The 19465-nt window shown below is 49.5% G+C and overlaps 1 protein-coding gene across 1 annotated transcript in view; it reads right to left on the bottom strand.

The window, feature by feature from the left end:
• The window catches only part of FAT2 (FAT atypical cadherin 2), a gene marked incomplete at its 3' end in the record, with an annotated part of 57492 nt that overhangs the window by 991 nt on the left and 37036 nt on the right, over nucleotides 1-19465 (bottom strand). The window contains exons 11-23 of the mRNA XM_010131061.1: nucleotides 18448-18644; nucleotides 17663-17816; nucleotides 16710-16943; nucleotides 15521-15910; nucleotides 13968-14182; nucleotides 13191-13328; nucleotides 12384-12527; nucleotides 11554-11751; nucleotides 9733-10540; nucleotides 8848-8993; nucleotides 5165-5603; nucleotides 2509-2662; nucleotides 63-655 (exon numbers count right to left, since the gene is read on the bottom strand). Of these exons, the coding sequence (XP_010129363.1) occupies nucleotides 63-655; nucleotides 2509-2662; nucleotides 5165-5603; nucleotides 8848-8993; nucleotides 9733-10540; nucleotides 11554-11751; nucleotides 12384-12527; nucleotides 13191-13328; nucleotides 13968-14182; nucleotides 15521-15910; nucleotides 16710-16943; nucleotides 17663-17816; nucleotides 18448-18644 (3810 nt within the window). The remainder of the gene's footprint in view (nucleotides 1-62; nucleotides 656-2508; nucleotides 2663-5164; nucleotides 5604-8847; nucleotides 8994-9732; nucleotides 10541-11553; nucleotides 11752-12383; nucleotides 12528-13190; nucleotides 13329-13967; nucleotides 14183-15520; nucleotides 15911-16709; nucleotides 16944-17662; nucleotides 17817-18447; nucleotides 18645-19465) is intronic.

Genomic DNA, 19465 nt, shown 5'->3' on the forward strand with positions numbered 1-19465 from the left:
AGAGCCACTTCAGAATGGAAAGAGGGATGTGTAAAGAGCAAGAAAAAGCTGTGGGTACTGACCCATCTCCTCCCTGGCCCAGGTGCACTTGATGAAGGACTCGTTGTCGGAGTTGGAGGGGGGTGCAGCGGGGGGCAGGTTGGGTGCCACACTGCACACGATGGTGCCCCTGTGCTTTGGGGCATTGGCCGAGTTGAAGGTGATGAATTCAGGGGTGCTGGTGAGTTTACGCTGCTCTGGTGTGGCCCGGTCCAGGTTGTTGTGTGCTGTGTCACTGAGGATGTTGAGTTCGATGGGTGGCACGGGTTGGGTGCCCACACCCACGCTCTTGGAAAACTCGCTCTTGGAGAGTAGGTCGGGGTCCTCCCGGGCCACAGGCTTGTGTGCCTTGGTGCGGTGGCAGTAGCGCTTGCGGATGACCACAAAGGCCGCAGCCAGGATGGCCACCCCCAGCACTCCTGCTACGATCTCCGCAATCTCCTCGGGTCCCACTGCCCACTGCGTGGGCACGATGGCGGGGGTGATGATGGGCTGGGTGCAGTAGTGCCCCTGGAAATCAGATGGGCAGATGCAGCGGATGGAGCCCTGGTTGCTCACGCAGCGCCCGGCGTTTCGGCATGGGTTGTCTTGGCACTCCTCAGCCAGCTTCTCGCACCTGTGGGGAGGAAAGGATGGAGACAACCACCATCAGCCTGGGGATGCAGCTAAAACTGAGTCATCCTATTCAGGGCTCTGACTTACACCAGCCAAGGATGCTCCACACTGGGCTGCTCTCCCTCCCTTGCTAGACTCATGCTACCTACCTCTCCTGGCACAGGAACCTCAAGTAGAAAATGACAGTTTTCAGGAGGCCATGTTTTCCAGGTTGGTCCTATTTTTCAATCATGTGTAAAAAATTAAGTTGTGGGGCTTCCTGCCTCAGTGGAGTATGTGGAGTTTCTAGGGCTACCACTGGTTAGAGAGATGCTCCCATCCTGTTAAGTTAGGGAGCTCAGGGTTGCTCTGAGATGACCTGTTGTAAAGTCTCATACGTGCTCCAGGCTCTGTGGGATCTCAGGACGATCTGTGGATGTCTGCAGGTTGAGCAAAAATTCGGGGAACATCGAGCCTGAGAAGTGGTGAATGGGTGTAATTGTTGGAGAGGCTTTTTTTGGCGTTTTATGGAGCATCCGCAGAACTGAGACTGAATTTCTGATTCTCTGCCTTGCTCCACCCCCACACAACTTAAACATTCCCCAACAGTGCTGTCAAACTTTTCTTCCAACAGTAATGGTCTCCCTGTGCTAGGGGGGATGGGAAAGACTTTGTTGGCTTTCCTTCTTATTTTCTCGTTACTGAACAAACTCTGTGAGGTTTGGGCTCCTCTTATTTCCTAGTTCATGTTTGAGGATGTGAGAGCTGGGGATGCAACATGCACCCTCAGGCCCTGGCTGGAGGACCGGTGGTGTTGATATTACACTGCCACCTAATGCCCAGCCACAAACTTTTATTCCAAGGGATATAAGTCGTTTCTGCCTTTGCATTGATTCACAGGACCAGCGCTCATCCTGGCTAAATGGCTAAGGATGGACTGGATGTGGTGCTGTTTGAGCCTGTGCTGGGCTGGAGGCAGGGCAGGGAGCTTGGAGGGGGTGCCTGGCTGAACAGCAGAGCAGCCCCTGGGCCTGGATCAGTTCTCCAGCTGCAGTGGCAAGTGCACGCTGACATTTCACATGTGGGAAATGTATTCAAGCTGGAATGCTGATGGTGAGAACCTCAAAGTGATAGGAACCATGGGGTGCAGGGCCAAAGCCAAACACTCTGACAGCCCCTGATGATGGGGATCTGTAGGCTGACTGACAGGAGAGGGGGAATGGCATCCTGCACCTGCTTTTCAGGGTAGCCCACAGTCCTGAGCTGAGCTTTGAGTTGGTTGAATGGTGGTTTGACAGAATTTCCCTTTGGATGGACTGTGCAGAGCCAGTCCTAGGCAGAAACAGCCCCTTTAGCACCCAGGGTGAGTGTCCCAGCTACTGAAGGAGGGGGCAGCTCACAACTGTGCTATCCAGCCTCCCCCCAGCCTTGGGGCACCCTCTTGCCACCCAGGGCAGTGCCTGCCTGCACCCTGCTGCTGGGGCGCCCAGCAGCCAAGCTCAGCTCACACCACGGGCAGGAGCAGTGTGTGGGGAGAGGTTCTCCCCTCACAAGGAGGGGCTTTGAGCCTGTGCTGAGCCCAGCATCTGCAGGTGCTCAGAGCATCTGGGAGGAAAGGAGATTTCTCTTTTTCTTATTTTTTTTCTCCTGCTCAGAGGAGAGGAGCAATGGCCACACGATGGCAGAGCTATTTATGTCCTGATCTGCTCAGCAGTGCCTCCCAACACTTCCCTTTTGCAATGCTCAGGTACCCTTGCAATTAATCCCAGAATGTCTGGATCTGGTGAGCTCCAGAAACGTGTATCTCAGTGATAGAGATCACGTTTTCAGCCCCCCATGGGAGAACACCCCTCCTGAAGCCTTCCTAGACCTTACCTTTTGCCCAGGTACCAGTCAGGGCAGTGGCAGGAGTAGCCGGTGGCAGAGAGGGTGCAGGTTCCCCCGTGCAGACAGGGCTTGGACTCGCAGGGACTGTCGCCGAGCTCGCAGCGCTCACCAGAAAACAGCCCAGGGCAGATGCAGGTGTAACCTAGAGAGGGTGAGAGAGAGCTGTACAGGGGCCGTATTCTCATGGAAGAACTAGAAAGAGTGAAGAAGAGCAGTGCCTGGTGGGGACGGCACCCAAGAGGGCTCAATCCGGCCACCTAAGCCCCGGTACTTGCTACACAGTGCAGGTGCTGTGGGGCACCCAAGCCATCCATGGAGAGCTGGTGGGTGTGTTACAGGACCTGGGGCGGTTGCTGAAGGCTGGGAGGCCACTGTGGGGCAGTGCAATGGCACTAGGGAGCTACTGAAGCAACAAGCCAAGCTTGTCCTCTCCTGCCAGAGTTAGATCAGGGCTACCACAGCTTCGTTGCATGGAGAAGCTGGGGGACAAATTCACGCTCGAGGAAGGAGAGCCTGGCTGCATGACTCACAGTTTCTGACTCTGCTAAATGCAATCCTCTGTAGCTTATTGTTCTCTGAAGTCTTTGGTCCAGCAAGTTCTCGCGGTGTGAAGCTCCTGTCTCAGCACGCTGGGTTTCTCTTGCCCGCAAGGGCTGTCTGCTCGCAGCCGGCGAGAAACCCGGCATAGTCGGGGACTCGGAGGGGGTTGCTGCTGTGTGTGATTTTGGCTGCTCTTTAGTGTAGCCCTAAGCATGGGAATGTCCCTGGCAGTGCTGAGCTCCTGCTAGTCACTTGGCTGGTGGTGCCATGTGGGAAGTTCAGAGTTTCCACCTCACAGCAGGCTTGAAAAGTCTTTGTAACTCCTCCACAAGCTAAACATCCCTGCTTTAGAGCATGGGGGAACAAAGGTAGACCTGTTTCCACATGCGTGTTAGTGGTTGGACAACAAGGACGTGCTGATGCTCGCGCAGCAGGTGCTCAGCATTGCCTGTAGGGCTGCATGTGCCCAAACACATGTGTGCCCAAACACACATGTTCCTGGATGTGGGGGTTCACATGTGTTTGTGCCTGTGGTCCCGAGTGCTGTGGTTGATGCGGTGGCTGGTCTGGCTTTGACCCTTTCTGCATAGATTTGTTCTCACGCGGCCACGTGGCTCAGCTGGGCTCGCCTGCACAGACATGTCTTTGCTTGTGCGTGTAATCTCACGCCTGAAATCCCTGGGCAGAGCTTTGCATAAACTCGGGCCATGTCCCGTGGTCTCTGGGACTGAGCCTGCAATGCTCAGGGAAGCCAGGCACCCAGGATAACCTCACAAACTAAATGTCCCTTGAGCATCCCTGTCCCTGGTCCTGCATGTTTCTGCCTGGGGCCATGTTCCACAGGCTCTTTCCTGGGCACTTGGGCCATTTGCAGGAGAAGTTGATCACTTTGGAAGGAACTGCGGGAAGGCACTGGATGATTATTAGTGAGGAGTGATTTTCCTCCTCCCCCTCCCACTGTGTACTTTTGCAAAGCAAGCAGGTGATGCCTTGACTTGGAGCAGAGATGAGTTTTCACCTTGGGCTTTGAGCCCTGTCCAGCCCAGCCAGAGGGGTTCTCTGTGCAGAGGGTCTTAGGGGTAAGGCTGAGGTGTGAGTGCCAGCCAGGCTAACTGTTTGGGACAGAAACACCTTGTGTCAAATGAGTTCAGTTGAACTAGGCAGCTGCTGAGTTGACAGGGCTGGGAATCTTGTCCCCAGAGGCTGCAGGCAGGGCAGGAGAGAGTGTGCTCCCTCCTCTGTCCTCGCTTGCTTCCTGGACAGGATGTGGGCTTTGGCACCAGCCCCAAAATGCGCAGAGCTGCAGGAGGAACTTCTGCGCCATGCAGCAGCCTGGGAAGCACCTCTCTTCCCCAAGGAAAGGCCAAAGCGCAGACAGTATCCGTTTTGATAGACGGGGTGCTACAGGATATACCTGCCCTGCTGTGCTGGAAACTAGGACATGGGTGTAGGACAATGACACAAAGGTGGACATCTCTGGGAGCAATTCCACCCCCTGCCACCGCAAGCTAGCCTTATCCCTGTGATACAGCTCGTTGTGGGGAGACTCTCTGATGGGAGGAGTGGGGCAGCGGTGAGAGCAGAGCCTGCTGTCAAACCTCTGCAGAGCATATGCACCCCATATGCCTGCCTCTCTCAGACTGAGACTCTTGGGTTTGAGCTTACGGTTTTCCCCGATCCCTTCCCATAGCCCTGGGGAGTCACTGACTGCACTGGGAATGGACCCAGATCTTGGTTTGTTTCTGCCCAGATACCATCACTGCCTGATCCCATCTTGCCTGATTCCAGCCTCGCTAGTGGCTCCTTAAGCAAAGAGGATGCAGGAGGGTGGGTGGAATTTCTATTTGCATTTGAGTTTTTGGCAATGCTGTGCTCTTCTAGGTCATGCATACTCCCTAGAAACACCCTCTTGCCCTCTGGGCCATAGTCTGCTGATGAGAGCCAGGATGATGATCTCATACCCCAGCTGCTGCTGCACTGAGTCGACTATCACTTGAGAGGGGACCTCTGATTCTTCCCTGGAGCACCCCCTCGCATAGGGATGAAGAGGTTGCATCTTGCCCTCCCCTCACTGCTTATTGCTCTGCGCGGGATGTTCACATACCTCCTCCATGAATTTCGGAGCACATCCCATTGTTGAGGCAAGGGTTACTGCTGCAGGCACCAGTGGGGGAGCAACACTGCTTTATCCCCACCTCCTCCATGACTTCCTTTGACTGCCCTTTCCCGGGCAGGAGAACCACTTCTTTGCCGTTGATTGCAACCACGTCCAGGCAGCCTTTGAACCCCCATGTGACTCTCTGGGACTGGAGTGGCTGCTGGAGGCCCCCAAAAAACAGGTCTTGTCTGCCCCGAGAGACACAGGTCCCTGGCAGCTGCAGAGAGGCGTTTCCCAGGCCATCGATGAGCAGGCGGACAGACATATTCTTCACCTCCAGGAAGACTGAGTGCCACTTGCCGTCACTCACAACACGTGAGGAGGAGAGATTCCCAGTGTAGTTCCCCCGGCAGCTGTACCTCAGTTGAGGTACTCCATTAACCATCTGCAAAACATGTCCAAAAAGTCACGGTTAGATGTGATAGTTTGAGGGTTTCAGCACTTCTGCTGCTGCTTGTTCCCCTCCCTCCCTGCCTAAAGATTGAAAATCAAAATGAATCCCAGCTTGCAGAGTCCAGGAATTGCCAGCTGGGCAAATGCAGCCCCTTTTACCCACAGTAAGCTATGCATGCATCTGTTAAAGCCTGTTTAAGTGACTGTAACCTCCTTTATTTTGCAAAACACCTTCATCTCCCTGGCATTATTTCACCCATGGTCCTTTCCTGCAACCTTTGACCAGTGTACAGGGGTGGAAGTTCATCTTTCCACATAACAGGGTTCAGAGCCATGCAATTATAGTCCTGCAGCTGCTCGCCCCTTCTTCCCCCTTCCTGAGCCTAATCAGAGCCCTGGTATTCAGACTACATGTAACTCCACCACCAGCCACAGAAGGACTCTTGTTCTGGGCCATGCGGTCTTTGTTCTGTTCTCACTGTCTCATTAGTGGTGGGGAAGGTACTGGAGCAGTTGCCCCCTTGGCATGGGTGAGGGTGCTGAAAGGGCTTTGTCAAGAAGGAGCACTGGCAGCTTTCTCTGGAGAAAGCAAGGAGGAGTTGGGAGGCAGAGAAAGGAGTTACTGTTGTTCCCAGCTCCTAACCAGCATGCTGGGAATCTAGGCCAAAGCTGCTGATAGGCATTGCAATCCAATCCTTGATCTCCAGCAGATGGGAGGGAGACAAGATACTGAGCTGCTAAGTGAATCACACCAGTGTCTTCTGCATTAAACAAGTTCCTATTTGTGACCCAAGTTTCATCTTTAAAACTCATATGGAGGAAGGAGAAAGGTTAAGTTGTGTTGTTTCAGAGTGAAACCTCTCTTTTGCCTCTTTCTCATCAGTGCTTTGGTGGTAAAATCTCTCTTTCATAGAAGTCAAAAGCCTATGGAAAAGAGATGGAACGAAACAGTGATAGAAAACCTGCAGAGCTTGCTACATTACATCAAGCAATTCATCCCAGGTGAAAGAGATCCGTGGGGGGCATTAGAGACAGTGAGGAATGGTGATGCTTGAAAGAGGCTGCAAGAGGAGGAGTGATTATGGGCTACATTACTCTAGAAGAACCTACATATGATATGATGGGGCTACTCTGGAGGGGTCAAAGCAGAGCAGGCCAGCAGTCAACTCTTAGAGAAGCTCCAGTGGCAGGAGAGAGCAACTGCTGAAGGAAGGAAGAGCTAGGTGCAGCTGGCACATGCCATGGAAGGGCCTTAGGGCAACGTGTGTGTACATCTCTTTGCACCACTGACAAGCGCACCAGAGAACTTTCTCGCTTTATCTGGAGGAACATGATATCGCTTCAGATGGGTCTGTAGATTGGGTTTAACAATTTCTGGGGCTGGGAGACAGCTGAGAGCTCGATTTCCCAGAGCAGGAACTGACAGAGTGCCAAGTCTTTCCCAGCTTGCCTGGTTTGCCATCCTCGTGCTGCAACCTATTTCTGAACATCAGGAGAGCTTTGTGATTGGAAGGACGATGATATGGATGCCCTCGGGAGAACTCATCCTCTTCACCAAATCTACCAACTATCAGTTATGATTCTTTCAAAGCTTTGGCTCATACCTAGAGTGCTGCAGTCTACAAAGCTTAAAATATTGAGGAATTTCTTCAGGTTTTTTCAGGCCAGATGGTGTAGAAAAGGTTTGATCCTTGAGATACATTTAATAAAGAGTCAGGGAAGAAATGATTGACAGGCACCTTTTTGGTGGAGGCTTTATGAATGTTTCCTATTGAAAGGCTTGTGGAGACATCTGGGTACAGATCATCTTGGGCACACTGAACTCCATCAATAACAAATCTTTTTTCTCCCTGGACTCTGTGTGTTAGGCCTGGCTCAGTAGAGCTTCCTGCCATCTCATCCTTTCTGAGCACCATCTGGAGTGCTAGACTCCTTCTGCTGAGTTACGTGATGACTCTTCTTCCCAGAGACAGGGCGGAAAGCTAGAAACTCTTTTTGAGAAGCTAAGTTGTTTTCATCAGTCTGTTACAGTGCAGCTTGAAGTTGCTCTTGCAGAAGGGTGCAGGACATATGGATGATTATTCTCTGCTTTTGCTTCTAAGGAGTGATGGATGTGGCAGCAGGAGCTTCAGTATGTGCTTTGGGCAGGTCCTCGGGTGTTGGCTGCTGTGCAGCTCTCTCTGTGGGTCTTTTATAACAGTGGAGAGAAAAGTGTTTCAAAATAGGAAGATGGGGTTGTGAAACCATGAGAAAGGGATGAGGGAATTCAGGGACAGGAGGGACGCTTCCAGGTAGGTTACAGTGTGTAGATCTCAATGTGATTTGTCCCAGGGACAAAACTCTGTAAACTGGTAAGTATGTCCTATGATCTTGATCTCCCATTAGTCTGAAATTAATGGATGAGGAATATACAAAACTCCTATTCTTTTAGTCATCTGCTGCTTTCCTTCTGTTGCCAAAGTGGAAGAGGGAGATGATCTTTGAATGCTGTGTCAATTCCGTGTGCAGCCAGAGGGAGGAGAGTGAGCAGACTGAAGTGTTCCTGCTCTGCATCACCTGAAGAAAGTGGCTGAAAGAGTGGGGGGTTGAGAAGTAACATTTGAGACTTGTTCTTATGTTCTGTCCATTACTGCGTAGGACTTTTAATTTGAGGTCCATTTGACCTGACTGGTGTATGCTCTGGTACAGGGAAAGGCTGGTGAACATCATTCCCAGTCTCAGAGCTCACCTGTGCTGTCCTTATTGCTACCGTGTTACCCCAGCCCTCTAGTCCCATGTGGCCACCTTCTCTGTTTGGTTGAGCCATAACGTGGTCTGGCATTTGCTTTGTGTGTTTAGTGGGAGTGTGACTCCACTCCTAAGGTCTGGGGGGGATGTTTGCCCTTTGCTACCATGAAAGCAGACCGGTTTGGGGAGAATTCCACCTGGTAAATGCTTTGCCCTGAGAGGTGTGATGTAAGAGAGGGATGGAGAAGCCAGCTGAAGGGAGAGAAGATGATGGGTATCCATGATATGGGTGTATGCAGAGACTAGCACGTGCATTCGCAGATGTAACAAATGATTCAGTAGTTCTGGTTGCAGCAATTGCCAAACTCACTTTCGCTTCCGAGGTTCCGTATTAGAGAAGTGAATTACCAAGGGTAGCTATTATTGCATCTTCTTTCTGTGATTCCCTTCCCCGAAAGAGTAAGGTTTATTTACACTGGAAAGAAACCCTCGTGTGTTGCAATACGCACCTCCAAAGTGGCGCGGTCCGTCCCATTAGCGTAGAGCACGACAGCATGCAGCTGGTGGGTCTTCAGGCGGAAGTGCATGTGCCAGGAGCCGATCTGTGAGTGCTGGTACCGAATGTAGCTGTGGCCTCCAAACCTCACAGCCGTTCCTGGAAGGAGAATAAGTGAAAGGTCTTGTCTTAGTCATACTTGAAACTATGGACTGTATCAAGCCCTGCATCTTTTTCCCGTCTGATCATAACTGTTCCATCCACAGCAACCCATGTACCACTGCACCGCATCTCTCACAGCTCCCACTCGGAGCTCCCAGTATTTCTGCTACGTACTCAACGGTAAAACAACTGTGCAAGAACATCCTGGCTATTTCTGTCCTATAGCACCTTTAAGATGCCGTCAGAGTGGTCTCAACATCCTTGAATTTCCTCATCCTTAAGTCTTTATATGATCATGAGGTCCATTCCCACCCAATGATGCTGACTTCTATCCCTGCTCCCTCCATTTACTTCCTGACGTGTTCTAGAGTGGGTATGGCTTTCCTCAAATTTATCAGTTAGTCTGTGCTTTGCTGAGTCTCGGTTCAACACAGGAGCTCAGAGGCTGAAATTCTGATTGCTGAGCTTCACTATGTGCTAGATATGAGTGGTTTTTCCCAAGGGGGTAGATGGGTGTTGCTGCTATTAAGAACTGTAGAAGATAAATTTAAAAAACAGAACAAAATGAACCTATGTGAAACTTTCAAGTTCTGGGAGTCTGGATTTGGCTTTGAAATTGCAGGCAGAGCTATTGGTCATTGAGCAACCTAATTCCGTGGAAAGTCCAGGTGCTGACAGGAAACACCATATGCCCGGGTTTATAGGGTGGGACCACTTACACGGAAGGATTGCTCACCATTGCAAGAACAGATTTGCTCTAAGCTGTGCCGTGGGGTGAGGACGCTGAGTCGGGCAGTGCTGTAAGTAGACATCATGCCTGGATCCAGCTGGATGGTTTCCTTGCAGACACGGTGGGCGCAGTCTGACCCATGACATGGCACATGAATTGCTTTCTTCATCCGGAGACCGACGAGTTGGTCCATCTCCCCGGCTGACACAGTGATCTTATTTGCAAGGACTCGAGGCTCGTACAAGGAGCCATGTGGCTCTCCAACAGCCAAGAGCAGGTCCACTCCATCAGAGGAAGCTGCAGGCTGTAAACTGGCCATATGGATGTTTTGGCGACGGGGAACAAGGATGTTTCCCAGGAATCTTTGCAAGTTGCGCCAATGGTCCCCCACAAACTCCTCAGGGGAGAGGTGGCGAAAGTGCAGCACCACCGCCTTGTCCAAGGCCTCCTGCTTGAAGCACCACACGTGGATGTTGACACTGGTGGTGGCTGTGAACGTACCATCGCTGACTGTCACATTTAGAAGATAGTGGCCATGGGGAAGCTTGTCCCCAGCAATGATCTTCCCATCCGCAGCCCCAACAGAGAAGAGCCCCTCCTGGGGCACTTCTGCCACCAAAGTGTACACCAGCGTGTCATGTGGGTCTCGGTCCGTGGCATGGATCTTGCCCAGAACTCCACCTCGGAAGGCTTCCTCGTTGGTGGTGATGAATATTTCCAGGGGAAGGGCTGAGGGGGCGTACTGGCTCTGCTCAGTCACTTGGATATTTATAAAGGCAGATGAGGACAGGGGAGGGATACCGCTGTCAGAGACCTGTCAAGGAAAACAGAAGGATCCATTATTGCCTCATTCTGACTTCCTGTCACCTCATCTGACTGGACAGGCTGACAAGGTCGTGGGAAGGAGAGTGCCTTGCAGGCAGCAATGGGTGGAAGCTGTCAGGCAGCTGGCTGGGAATGAAGAAGGAATGGGAATAACGGGCAGCAGTGTTGGACCTCTGCCTGGAGACGGCCCCGGGGAAATGGCAGCGCGCCTTCCAGCATGGAGACTGGTTGAGACCTTCTGTTAGCTGCGGGGTCACGCTCATTTCCATGAAGGCTCAGCAGCAGCTGAGGCACACCTGAGTGGCTCTGATTTCCTGAGGATTAATTCTCTTTAGAGACGTTGCCCATCTTTGGGGTTCCGTGTGTAACTGCGTGTACAAAGATATAAAGCAGTTACGTACTCCAACACATTTCCTCACCTTCCAGGCTATTTAAGCCCGTGTCCCACCTCTGAGAATGTCTGCCTATCATGAGTCCTGGAACCTCAAAGTAGGAAAATGTGAATAATCAGCTTATTCGCTGCCCTAATCTTAGGCAGCGAGTGGTTGAGGTTTATGATATAATAGTACCTAGCTTTTAGAACACCTACCATTAATGACAAAGTATGTAATTTACATGCTATTATCCTTACTGATAACATTATTAATTAAATCACTCTGCAACAGTAGAAATCCTCTTTGGAGAGAAACTTGTACCACTTCTTAAATGACAAGGATGCTTGGAGAAAGTTTGTAGGACCAGATCCAGGTCTCACTTTAAACTGGTAGTTTCCAGAGTGATGCTGGAAAAAGCATCTGTCTAATGAAGCTGGCCCCCAGCTTCTGGGCAGACCGTGTGGAGAAATGAGCTCTGGAGCTCACTTCAAGCTGCACATTTTATACCTGGATTGGGTTTCTCCAAAGCCAGAGATGTTTCCATCCAACTGTGCCGTCCTAATCTCATTTTGTTGCTACTTAATCTGGCTGAGGAATTAAGATACTGGGACAGTAAGGTAGACTGTACCTGGACTTGTAACAGGTACTGTTCTTTCATTCTTCGGTTCAGGATGGATGAGGTCACCAGCAGACCATTTTGGGTGACATCAAAAGCCTTCCCGTCATTGCCCTGGGTGATCTGGAATGAATATGGTGGTCCATTTTCTGGGGAGTCTCTGTCACTCATGATCAGCTCCAGGACACTGGTACCCACAGGAGCATTCTCCTGAAATGAGGAAAGATGCTAGTAGAGACAGGCAAGCAGAGAAAAAAGGCCCAGGGGAACCCATGGTATCCCTAGAGCTGCTGGGACAGGGAAACAAATCCCACACCCCATGTGCATTTCTACTACACACAGACTGAGACTCTTGCCAGTAACAGCAGAGACCCAGTGGTGACAAGGGACTCCCTTTTGTGGCATTACACATGTAGCAGCTAAGTGTCGACAGCTGAGCTGGTGCCCTTGCTTTCGCCTTGAGTCATGTCAGCGCAGGAGCAGATGAAAGCATGTTCTCTCTCTTTCGTTCTGAGTACGTTTAGGTCTTTCGAGCCCAAGCTTGGGTCTGCTCTTTATGTTGTGGTGTAGATATGAATGATTGCAAGTGAGAAAGGGACTGTGGGTCAGGCTTGGAAAGTATGAAAAGCTCTGCACTCTCTGTTCTGAAAGGACAGGAAGTGCCTGAAGCTATTGGAAAGAACATCTGCCCCTGCAGATGCTTCCATCTCTTTGTGGCAATGAGCACAAAGCAGCAGCGTGGGTCATTGCTGTCTCGCCCCTCGGCGGCGGCAGCAGCAGCGCATGCATGAGTACCTCACACCCTGCGCTGGGCTGGGAGAACAAACTGCCTCCTGGCTTACCTGCACCACCACGCTGTAGTTGAGCTGGAAGAACCGAGGAGGGTTGTCATTGACATCAGACACATGGACGTGCACAGCGACGTCACTGAACTGAGCAGGGTGGCCGTTGTCTGTGGCTCGAACTGTCAGGGAATAACTGGGTATCTGGAAGATTTGTAGCACATGATTACTTGGAGAAATGGAGGAAAGGTGGCTTTTTCATGTCGATGTTTTCCCTGCTGCAGCATGTTGAGGCGCATAACAGTAGTTTTGCCCTTGGCTAAGGCTCTTCATCCATACATCTCAAAACACATCGCTAAAGAAAACCAACCTCGTAGCAGTTGCAGAGAAGGAGGGAAACTTGTCAAAGATGGAGGAGACTAAGCTGGGCAAACATTTGTCAAAAGTGGTTTGAGCTGCTACTGTTTTATGAAAGAGAGAACGTCCGGATGACCTCTCCGTCTCCCTCACGTGTTTGTTTCTTGTAATACTGTGATGCAGAGAAACAGAAACCGACCACTCTGGTTTCCAATTTGGGACTGACTCTCACCCAGCCATTTCAAAGCACTGGTGGAGCAGACCTAAGTTCAGAGCTGTGACCACGAAGGCTATATTGCTGTCCTAAAGTCCAGCCTTCCCTCAGCAGCATCCACAAGGCTAGAAAATGAATGAATGAAAAACTTGCCTTCTACTTACAGTATTATTTATAGATCAGGAGCATTATCAGTATTATATAGAGATCATGCAGGTAGCTGAATACACTCTCCTCCCTCAGTCTTTGGGGGCACATCTGTTTTAGCCTTCCTGTTCCCATTTTCTTGAACTCACCTCCTCCCTGTCCAGGTGCTTGGCAATGCTGATTTGCCCGCTTTTGGGTTGAATGGCAAAGTGTCCCAGCGCATTCCCTGCCGTGATTGAATATGTGATCTGATTGTTCATTGCTCCATCCAAGTCATCAGCTGACACCTGTTAGGGGAACACAAAAGCTAGGACCTCTAGACCAGAGGCCTTGTCATGGAGGAATGGGGGCAGAACCTCCTTGTCATCTAATGGTATTGGTTTGAGCTTGCCTCAAATGAGGCAGAGGAAGGAAGGTGGTTTACTTAAGTGTCGTTCATTAGGTTTTTTTCAAGACAAAACTCAAAACCCAACACAGCTACAACAATGGCTTTCACCTTGTCCCTTTCCCGACTTTACCGCTCCTGTGATGATAACAGGCTGGGCAGGGAACCCCACATGGAAATACCTTGAGCTCCACTACTCTGCCCAGAGAAGCCTCTGTCTTCCCCAGTTTGCAAGGGTATTGGCTTTCTGAAGGCATTTTAGCTCTCTCAGGAGCTCCCCAAATCTCCTGAGCCCCCCTTACGTATGTCAAGCTTTCACTTAAAGATGTCTGAAAGGGAAAGTGTTCTCCCTGACTATGGAGTGTCAGGAATTCTGGCAATCATCCTTTTTTAAAGACATACTTAAATCTTAGATATCAAATGTTACAAACCCACCAAGGTGGCTGTGTCCAAGGAAAAGTAAAGTGCAAAAGAAGAGTAAATATTGTGTAGTAGAAGTAAAAGAATAAGAAAAGACAGCTGGCCTAGTTCATAATCATACCGTGAGGATAATTTCTCCAACTGCAACATCCTCCCGGATATCAGCAAAGTAAAGGTCTTGGATGAATTCTGGTGCATGGTCGTTGATGTCGGTTATGTTGATCACCACCATGGTCACATCACTGAGAGAAGCTGAGCCCTTTCTCGTGCCCTCGATGGATAGGTAATATTCGTGACTTGCTTCAAAGTCCAAGCTCCCATTTATGTATAAGGCACCTGCATTGGCAGATGGATAGAAAGGACAGAAGACACTTTGAATGAATGTTACATGAGGTTTCCTGGAATACTGGAGATGTACTGAGATGATTGCCAAACTGCCAGCTGAAAAGGTGCTGTTGACCTAACTTTGACCTTCTCCAGTTAAACCAGGATGGTGAAGGTCATGGCATATCATAAAACAAACTATAATTAAACTGATTCTGCCATAACCTGCCTCATTCTGGTATCAAGTCTTTGAAGAGGTGAAATAAACTTTCATTCTGGAAGTTCTTCAGCAATCTTGATTGGAAGAGATTTGGGACAAGATAGGATGAGAGTCCAACAGTGCTAGTGAAAGCTGTGACCGAGGCAGTGGTAGAGCATCGCTGAACTGTGTCGCAGGCAGGGTGAAAAGGTGTGAGATGTAGATGCAGAATTGTACAGGAGGAAAAAGCACACGGTAAGATGCTGTGATTTGTAGGTGAGGCTTGGGATGCAACACCTAAAGGAGGCTGTCAATCCCAAAAAACAAGTGAGAAACATGGACTGAAGACAGAAAGTGAGGAAAAAAAAAAAAAAGGGGAGGGCTGAGTGGAACTAGAATGTGCCTGTGTACTTCAGTATTTCCTGGGTTCAGCACTGAAAGGGTTAGAAAATTGTTCCCTGGAAATGGCACTGTTCTGTGACTTAAGACATGGAGGCTAATAAGCAGGTGTGGAAAAATTAGTGAGAGCCTCGGGGTCAGAGAAGCTGAGGAAGGCACTGTGGGTGAGGATGTTACAGCCAAGGGCGGAAGGTCATCGCTGACACAGCCAAGGGCTTGTTTCAGGGAGTTAGCGTTGACCTTCCCATAACAGCTCTTATCGGATCTGTGCAAACAGAGCAGTGTGTTATTTGGCTTGTAACCCTGGCTCAGCACCTGCTCGGGGTTAACAGACCGGGATTACCCACATTCTTTGAGTGCCAGTAAGGGTGCCTGTTACCCTGGGCTGCAGGTTCCTTGTGGGATCAGGATGGAGAAACTTCTTGAATGAAATCATCCCCTGTATTTTGAAACGGAAAGAATTTTCCCATCCTGGTCTCCATGTATTCCACATTCCCATGGACCTGTCTTAGGTCTTGGACATATAACAGGAATCTTTCCATTAATTCCAGTAGGATTTAGGTCACTCCTTAAGTGACTTCACTGGCAGAACTTAGGGTAGAAGAGAGGACTGTTTACCCTTCTCTTGTGCTAGCTAAAGATAGGGAGAGCAGAAGTGCAAGCCAATTGGAGAAGAACCAGAAAAGATGCATGTGAGGACAGCCCTTAATGTTGGGTCAGCTTGGACCTGCTTGGGCACGAGATCATCTTACCTGTGTTTGAGTTAAGCTGAAATTTCCCGTGGTCGTTGCCATTCACAATTTCATACTTGATCTCTGTGTTTTCTGTATTGTCCCTTGTCAAGGCTGACAAGTTGAGGACCTCTGTACCCACAGCCACGTCTTCTTTTACCATGGCCACATATTCAGGGGCCAAGAAAACAGGCAGATACTCATTTAGATCCACAACAGAGACAGTGACGGTGCCAAGAGCAGAGAGGGGCTCCGGGGTGCCGCGGTCGGTAGCACAGACTGTCAGCTCAAACGCTGAATGCTGCGAATCCTTCAGAGGCTTTTCCAGACGGATCACCCCTGTGGTTTCCTCAATTGAAAAGTGTCCGTTGGCAGAGTCGGACAGAGAATACACCACCTCAGCGTTGAGACCTGGAAGGATAAGGGACAGGCTGCATTAATTTATGAGTAGGAATGCTGCTGGTGGTATTATGATTATTTTTACCCTTTAGGACTAGGTGTACTTAATGACCTTAAATTCTTAGCGCAAAAGGAGTCTGTGTGAACATCAAGTGTGCCTCTGTCTGTAGGTTCAGACATCTAGCCACCCTCACTATCATCCATCAGCATCACCTGTTTGTATTTACTGATGCTTCCCATCTTCAATTCTCCTGTTTTAAAATGTAATTTCTCTTCATATCTGCCTCTAAAGCAGATAAATATGATCTTGTTTCTTGATCCCTGTAGATTCAGTCTCTGCTGGAAAATTTTATTGGAAGCTCTGCTTAGGAGCCTTAGCTCTGTTGCCAAGAATCTTGGTGTCTTCACAAGTATCTCTTCATCCATATCGTCTACCCCATCCAGTTATAAAGCTCCTCTTTTCCCCTTACTTTGCTAATTCTTGATCTCCATATTTGGTAAAGTTTCTGTCCAGTTTGGATCTTGGACAAACGGTGTGTCACAGTTTGCTCTGTGCATCACGGTTACAGTTACTGAGCACGTCCTCAAAGTCTGTCTTCACGTGTTTCTACAGATATTTCCTTCCTACAGGTTCACAAAAATGCTGATGCCAGCCTGCTAGTCAAGAACATGTCGGCGATGAGATCAAGGCACATCTTTGCCAAGAATCAATCATCTATGCCCATTGCTGTAGCCCATCCCTAGGTTTCAAAGGTTTCTATTCAGGATGAAAGATGAACTCTACTAAAAAGTAAATCCCATTCTGACTCACCTTCATCAAGGTCCCTGGCAGCAACCACAGCAATGGGTGTCTTTGTTGTGGTGTTGTCAAAAACAGCCACAGCGCAGTGACTGGGGAAGAATCTTGGTGCGTTGTCATTTGTGTCCTCTACAATCAATGTTATATCTGCCTGGCACGAACGGCCTCCACCATCAGTTGCTTTGGCAACAAGATGATACGTAGGTTTCTGTTCACGGTCAAGAGGTGCAAACGTGGTCAGTTCCCCTGTTGGAAAGAACAGGAGATGGTCTTGTCTCCTGCAACTGCAGCCGCAGCCAGGAGAGCTCAGAGAGGTTCAAGCATACTGCCTTCCTGGATGAACCGTGGGAGGCAAGAGACTGGGTTTGAACACTGTTTGCAATCCAGCTAATAGCGTTGATGTGTCCATACCACATTGCTCAGGGCCATTCTCAGATCGCTGCCAGCCAGTGCCCTGCCAGGGCTTGGCATGAGGAGTCCTTCAAGTTGGGCTGAAGTTCATGCAAGGGGATGCCATCATGGAATAAAAGTGCTGTAAATAAATAACTGGTACTTCTCGACACCTTTATAAACCCCTCTGCACTTTCTGCAATGTAACGATCTCTAGAACGATCATCAAGTCTGTTTGGGCAAATAAACCTGATAAGACGTTTTTTAGAGCTTAGAACTTGGGTCTGCTGATCTCTCCTCCTGTCTGATAGCAATAGTGTCTGCCCTTCATTTTAACAATGCTGACGCCAACATTTGAGAAGAAAGCCCGCAGGAAGGGGTGGAGCTAATTCTCCTCTACATCTATTATTGCAATAAACCTACCTGTTTACCATTCCCTCCTCGCTTGGGAGGGCTGGAATGAACAGTCATGTTGTTAGCTCAAGTGGAGATAGGTATTGAGCCACACCAGGAGCTTGCACTTCTTGGGAGTGGGTGAGGAAGAGGACAAAAGCATGGTGTTGCCCAGCTCTCACCTGTATGTGGGCCCAGCCGGAACTCTTCTGCACCCGGTCCGTGGAGGCTGTACGTTATCTGGGCGTTGCTGCCAATGTCAGGGTCAGTTGCTGATATTTTCAAAATGAAAAGACCTGGCAGAGCATCTTCAGAGACCCTTCCAGTGTAGAATATCTGGCAAGGACAGAAGATGTCATTGGTATCTGAATCATCTCCAATATACCTTCATCACATATGGGGAGGAATGGAATAAGAGCAGCTTTACAGAGAAGGATACACCATGTGGTTTGTAGGGGAAAACAATGTGTTTCACATTGCCAGCTGCTGGGGTGTGTACTGGGACCAGTGAGCTCATTTCACACAAGCCTTTGAATCTCTGTTGGGAAGCAACCACCTCTCTTCTTTCTCACCATAGGTAACATCCATACCAGCGATCGGCTCCCTACAGTAACAAGCCTCCTGATGGGAATCTCTCAACTTAGCAGGATATGAAACTCAGTAATTTACATGCCCCTACCCAGGAGGCTTCCTGGCATTGTTTATCTCAAAAAATTAACCTTCATAATGTTTAGGCACTCACTTACTGCTGGCAAACATGCTTGGAGGCTAGATTTAATGTTCTTGCTTGACATGCAGCTTAATTAAAATTGCTAAGCATAATCAAAGCAACAGGATCGTGTGAGAAGAATTATGACAAGCCAAACCCTCTTAAAATTATCTTTTTGTTCTTTCCTCTTTGCTATTGCGCTCTCTCCTACCCAGCTGCTCCCCTTGTACCTGTGATGTCCCCGGACAGACATCTTACCTGGCCGCACTCAGGGTTGTTGTCATTGATATCCAGAACAAAAATTTCCACTTCAGTGGTAGCCTGAAATTTCCCATCAGAAGCCATAACCTTGAGGAGGTATTTCTCTGTATCTTCTCTGTCCAGAGGCTTCTTGGAAGAAATTGTCCATTTGCCCTCGATTTCATTAACTGTGAACTGGCCCAAAACATCTCCTTCTAGAAGGGGGCAGAAAGCAAGGAAAAAATGTGTTTACTGAGCGCTGAAAATCAGAAGTGATAAGGAAAGGGGAATAGGTGTGTCCACCGCCAGTGCCTGAGGAGAGCCGAAGGACTCGCGGTGGTTACGCGGAGAGGGCTTTGGTGTCGTATCAGACGGGTGAGGAGCATTTGTCTCACTGCACAGCTGAGAACCTCCCTGCCTGTTCCTGTTACTCGTTGTCTGCATGTTGCACTGGAAGGAGGAAACAACTCATGATCGCAAAGATCTCTCGGTAATGTTCTGCAGATCTCAAAACCCCATCGTCTCACCTTCCTAAAGCTTGTCAGTCTTTCTTGGTGCATGTTCCTAAAGGGAGCTGGCAGTTGTAAATACCCTGCAGACATTGGTTGGATCTTACTGTTACAGCACCTTTTAACCTATAGATGTATTTAACATATAGCTGCGCTTTCTGGGGTTACTTTTTTGCTTCCACAAGAGCTAAATAACGAGGAACAGGTAAATCCAGACTCTCTGGTCCACCAGACTCATGCCACTCCTGCTGATGTTACACAGAGCAGATTTTAAATGGGGTGGGTGCTGTCCCTGCAGAACCCTTCTCTTCTGGCAAGGAGCTGATGTCCTCTGCTGAGCTCACGCCGCTGGGCAGAAGTAGGGAACACAGTAGCTAATGGGAGGCACTGAAGAGAGCTGGCTGCAGTGCTTGTTTATGTTAGACTCTGAAGGGCCTTGCACAGCTGGGTAAATTGAATTGAATTCACTCTCTTTCTGCTTTCATTTGCGCCGCAGTGACAAGGTTGTGAATCTGGAGGCACAACGA

Source organism: Buceros rhinoceros, unplaced genomic scaffold (genome assembly GCF_000710305.1).
Source record: "Buceros rhinoceros silvestris isolate BGI_N320 unplaced genomic scaffold, ASM71030v1 scaffold11272, whole genome shotgun sequence".
NCBI classification, from domain to species: domain Eukaryota; kingdom Metazoa; phylum Chordata; class Aves; order Bucerotiformes; family Bucerotidae; genus Buceros; species Buceros rhinoceros.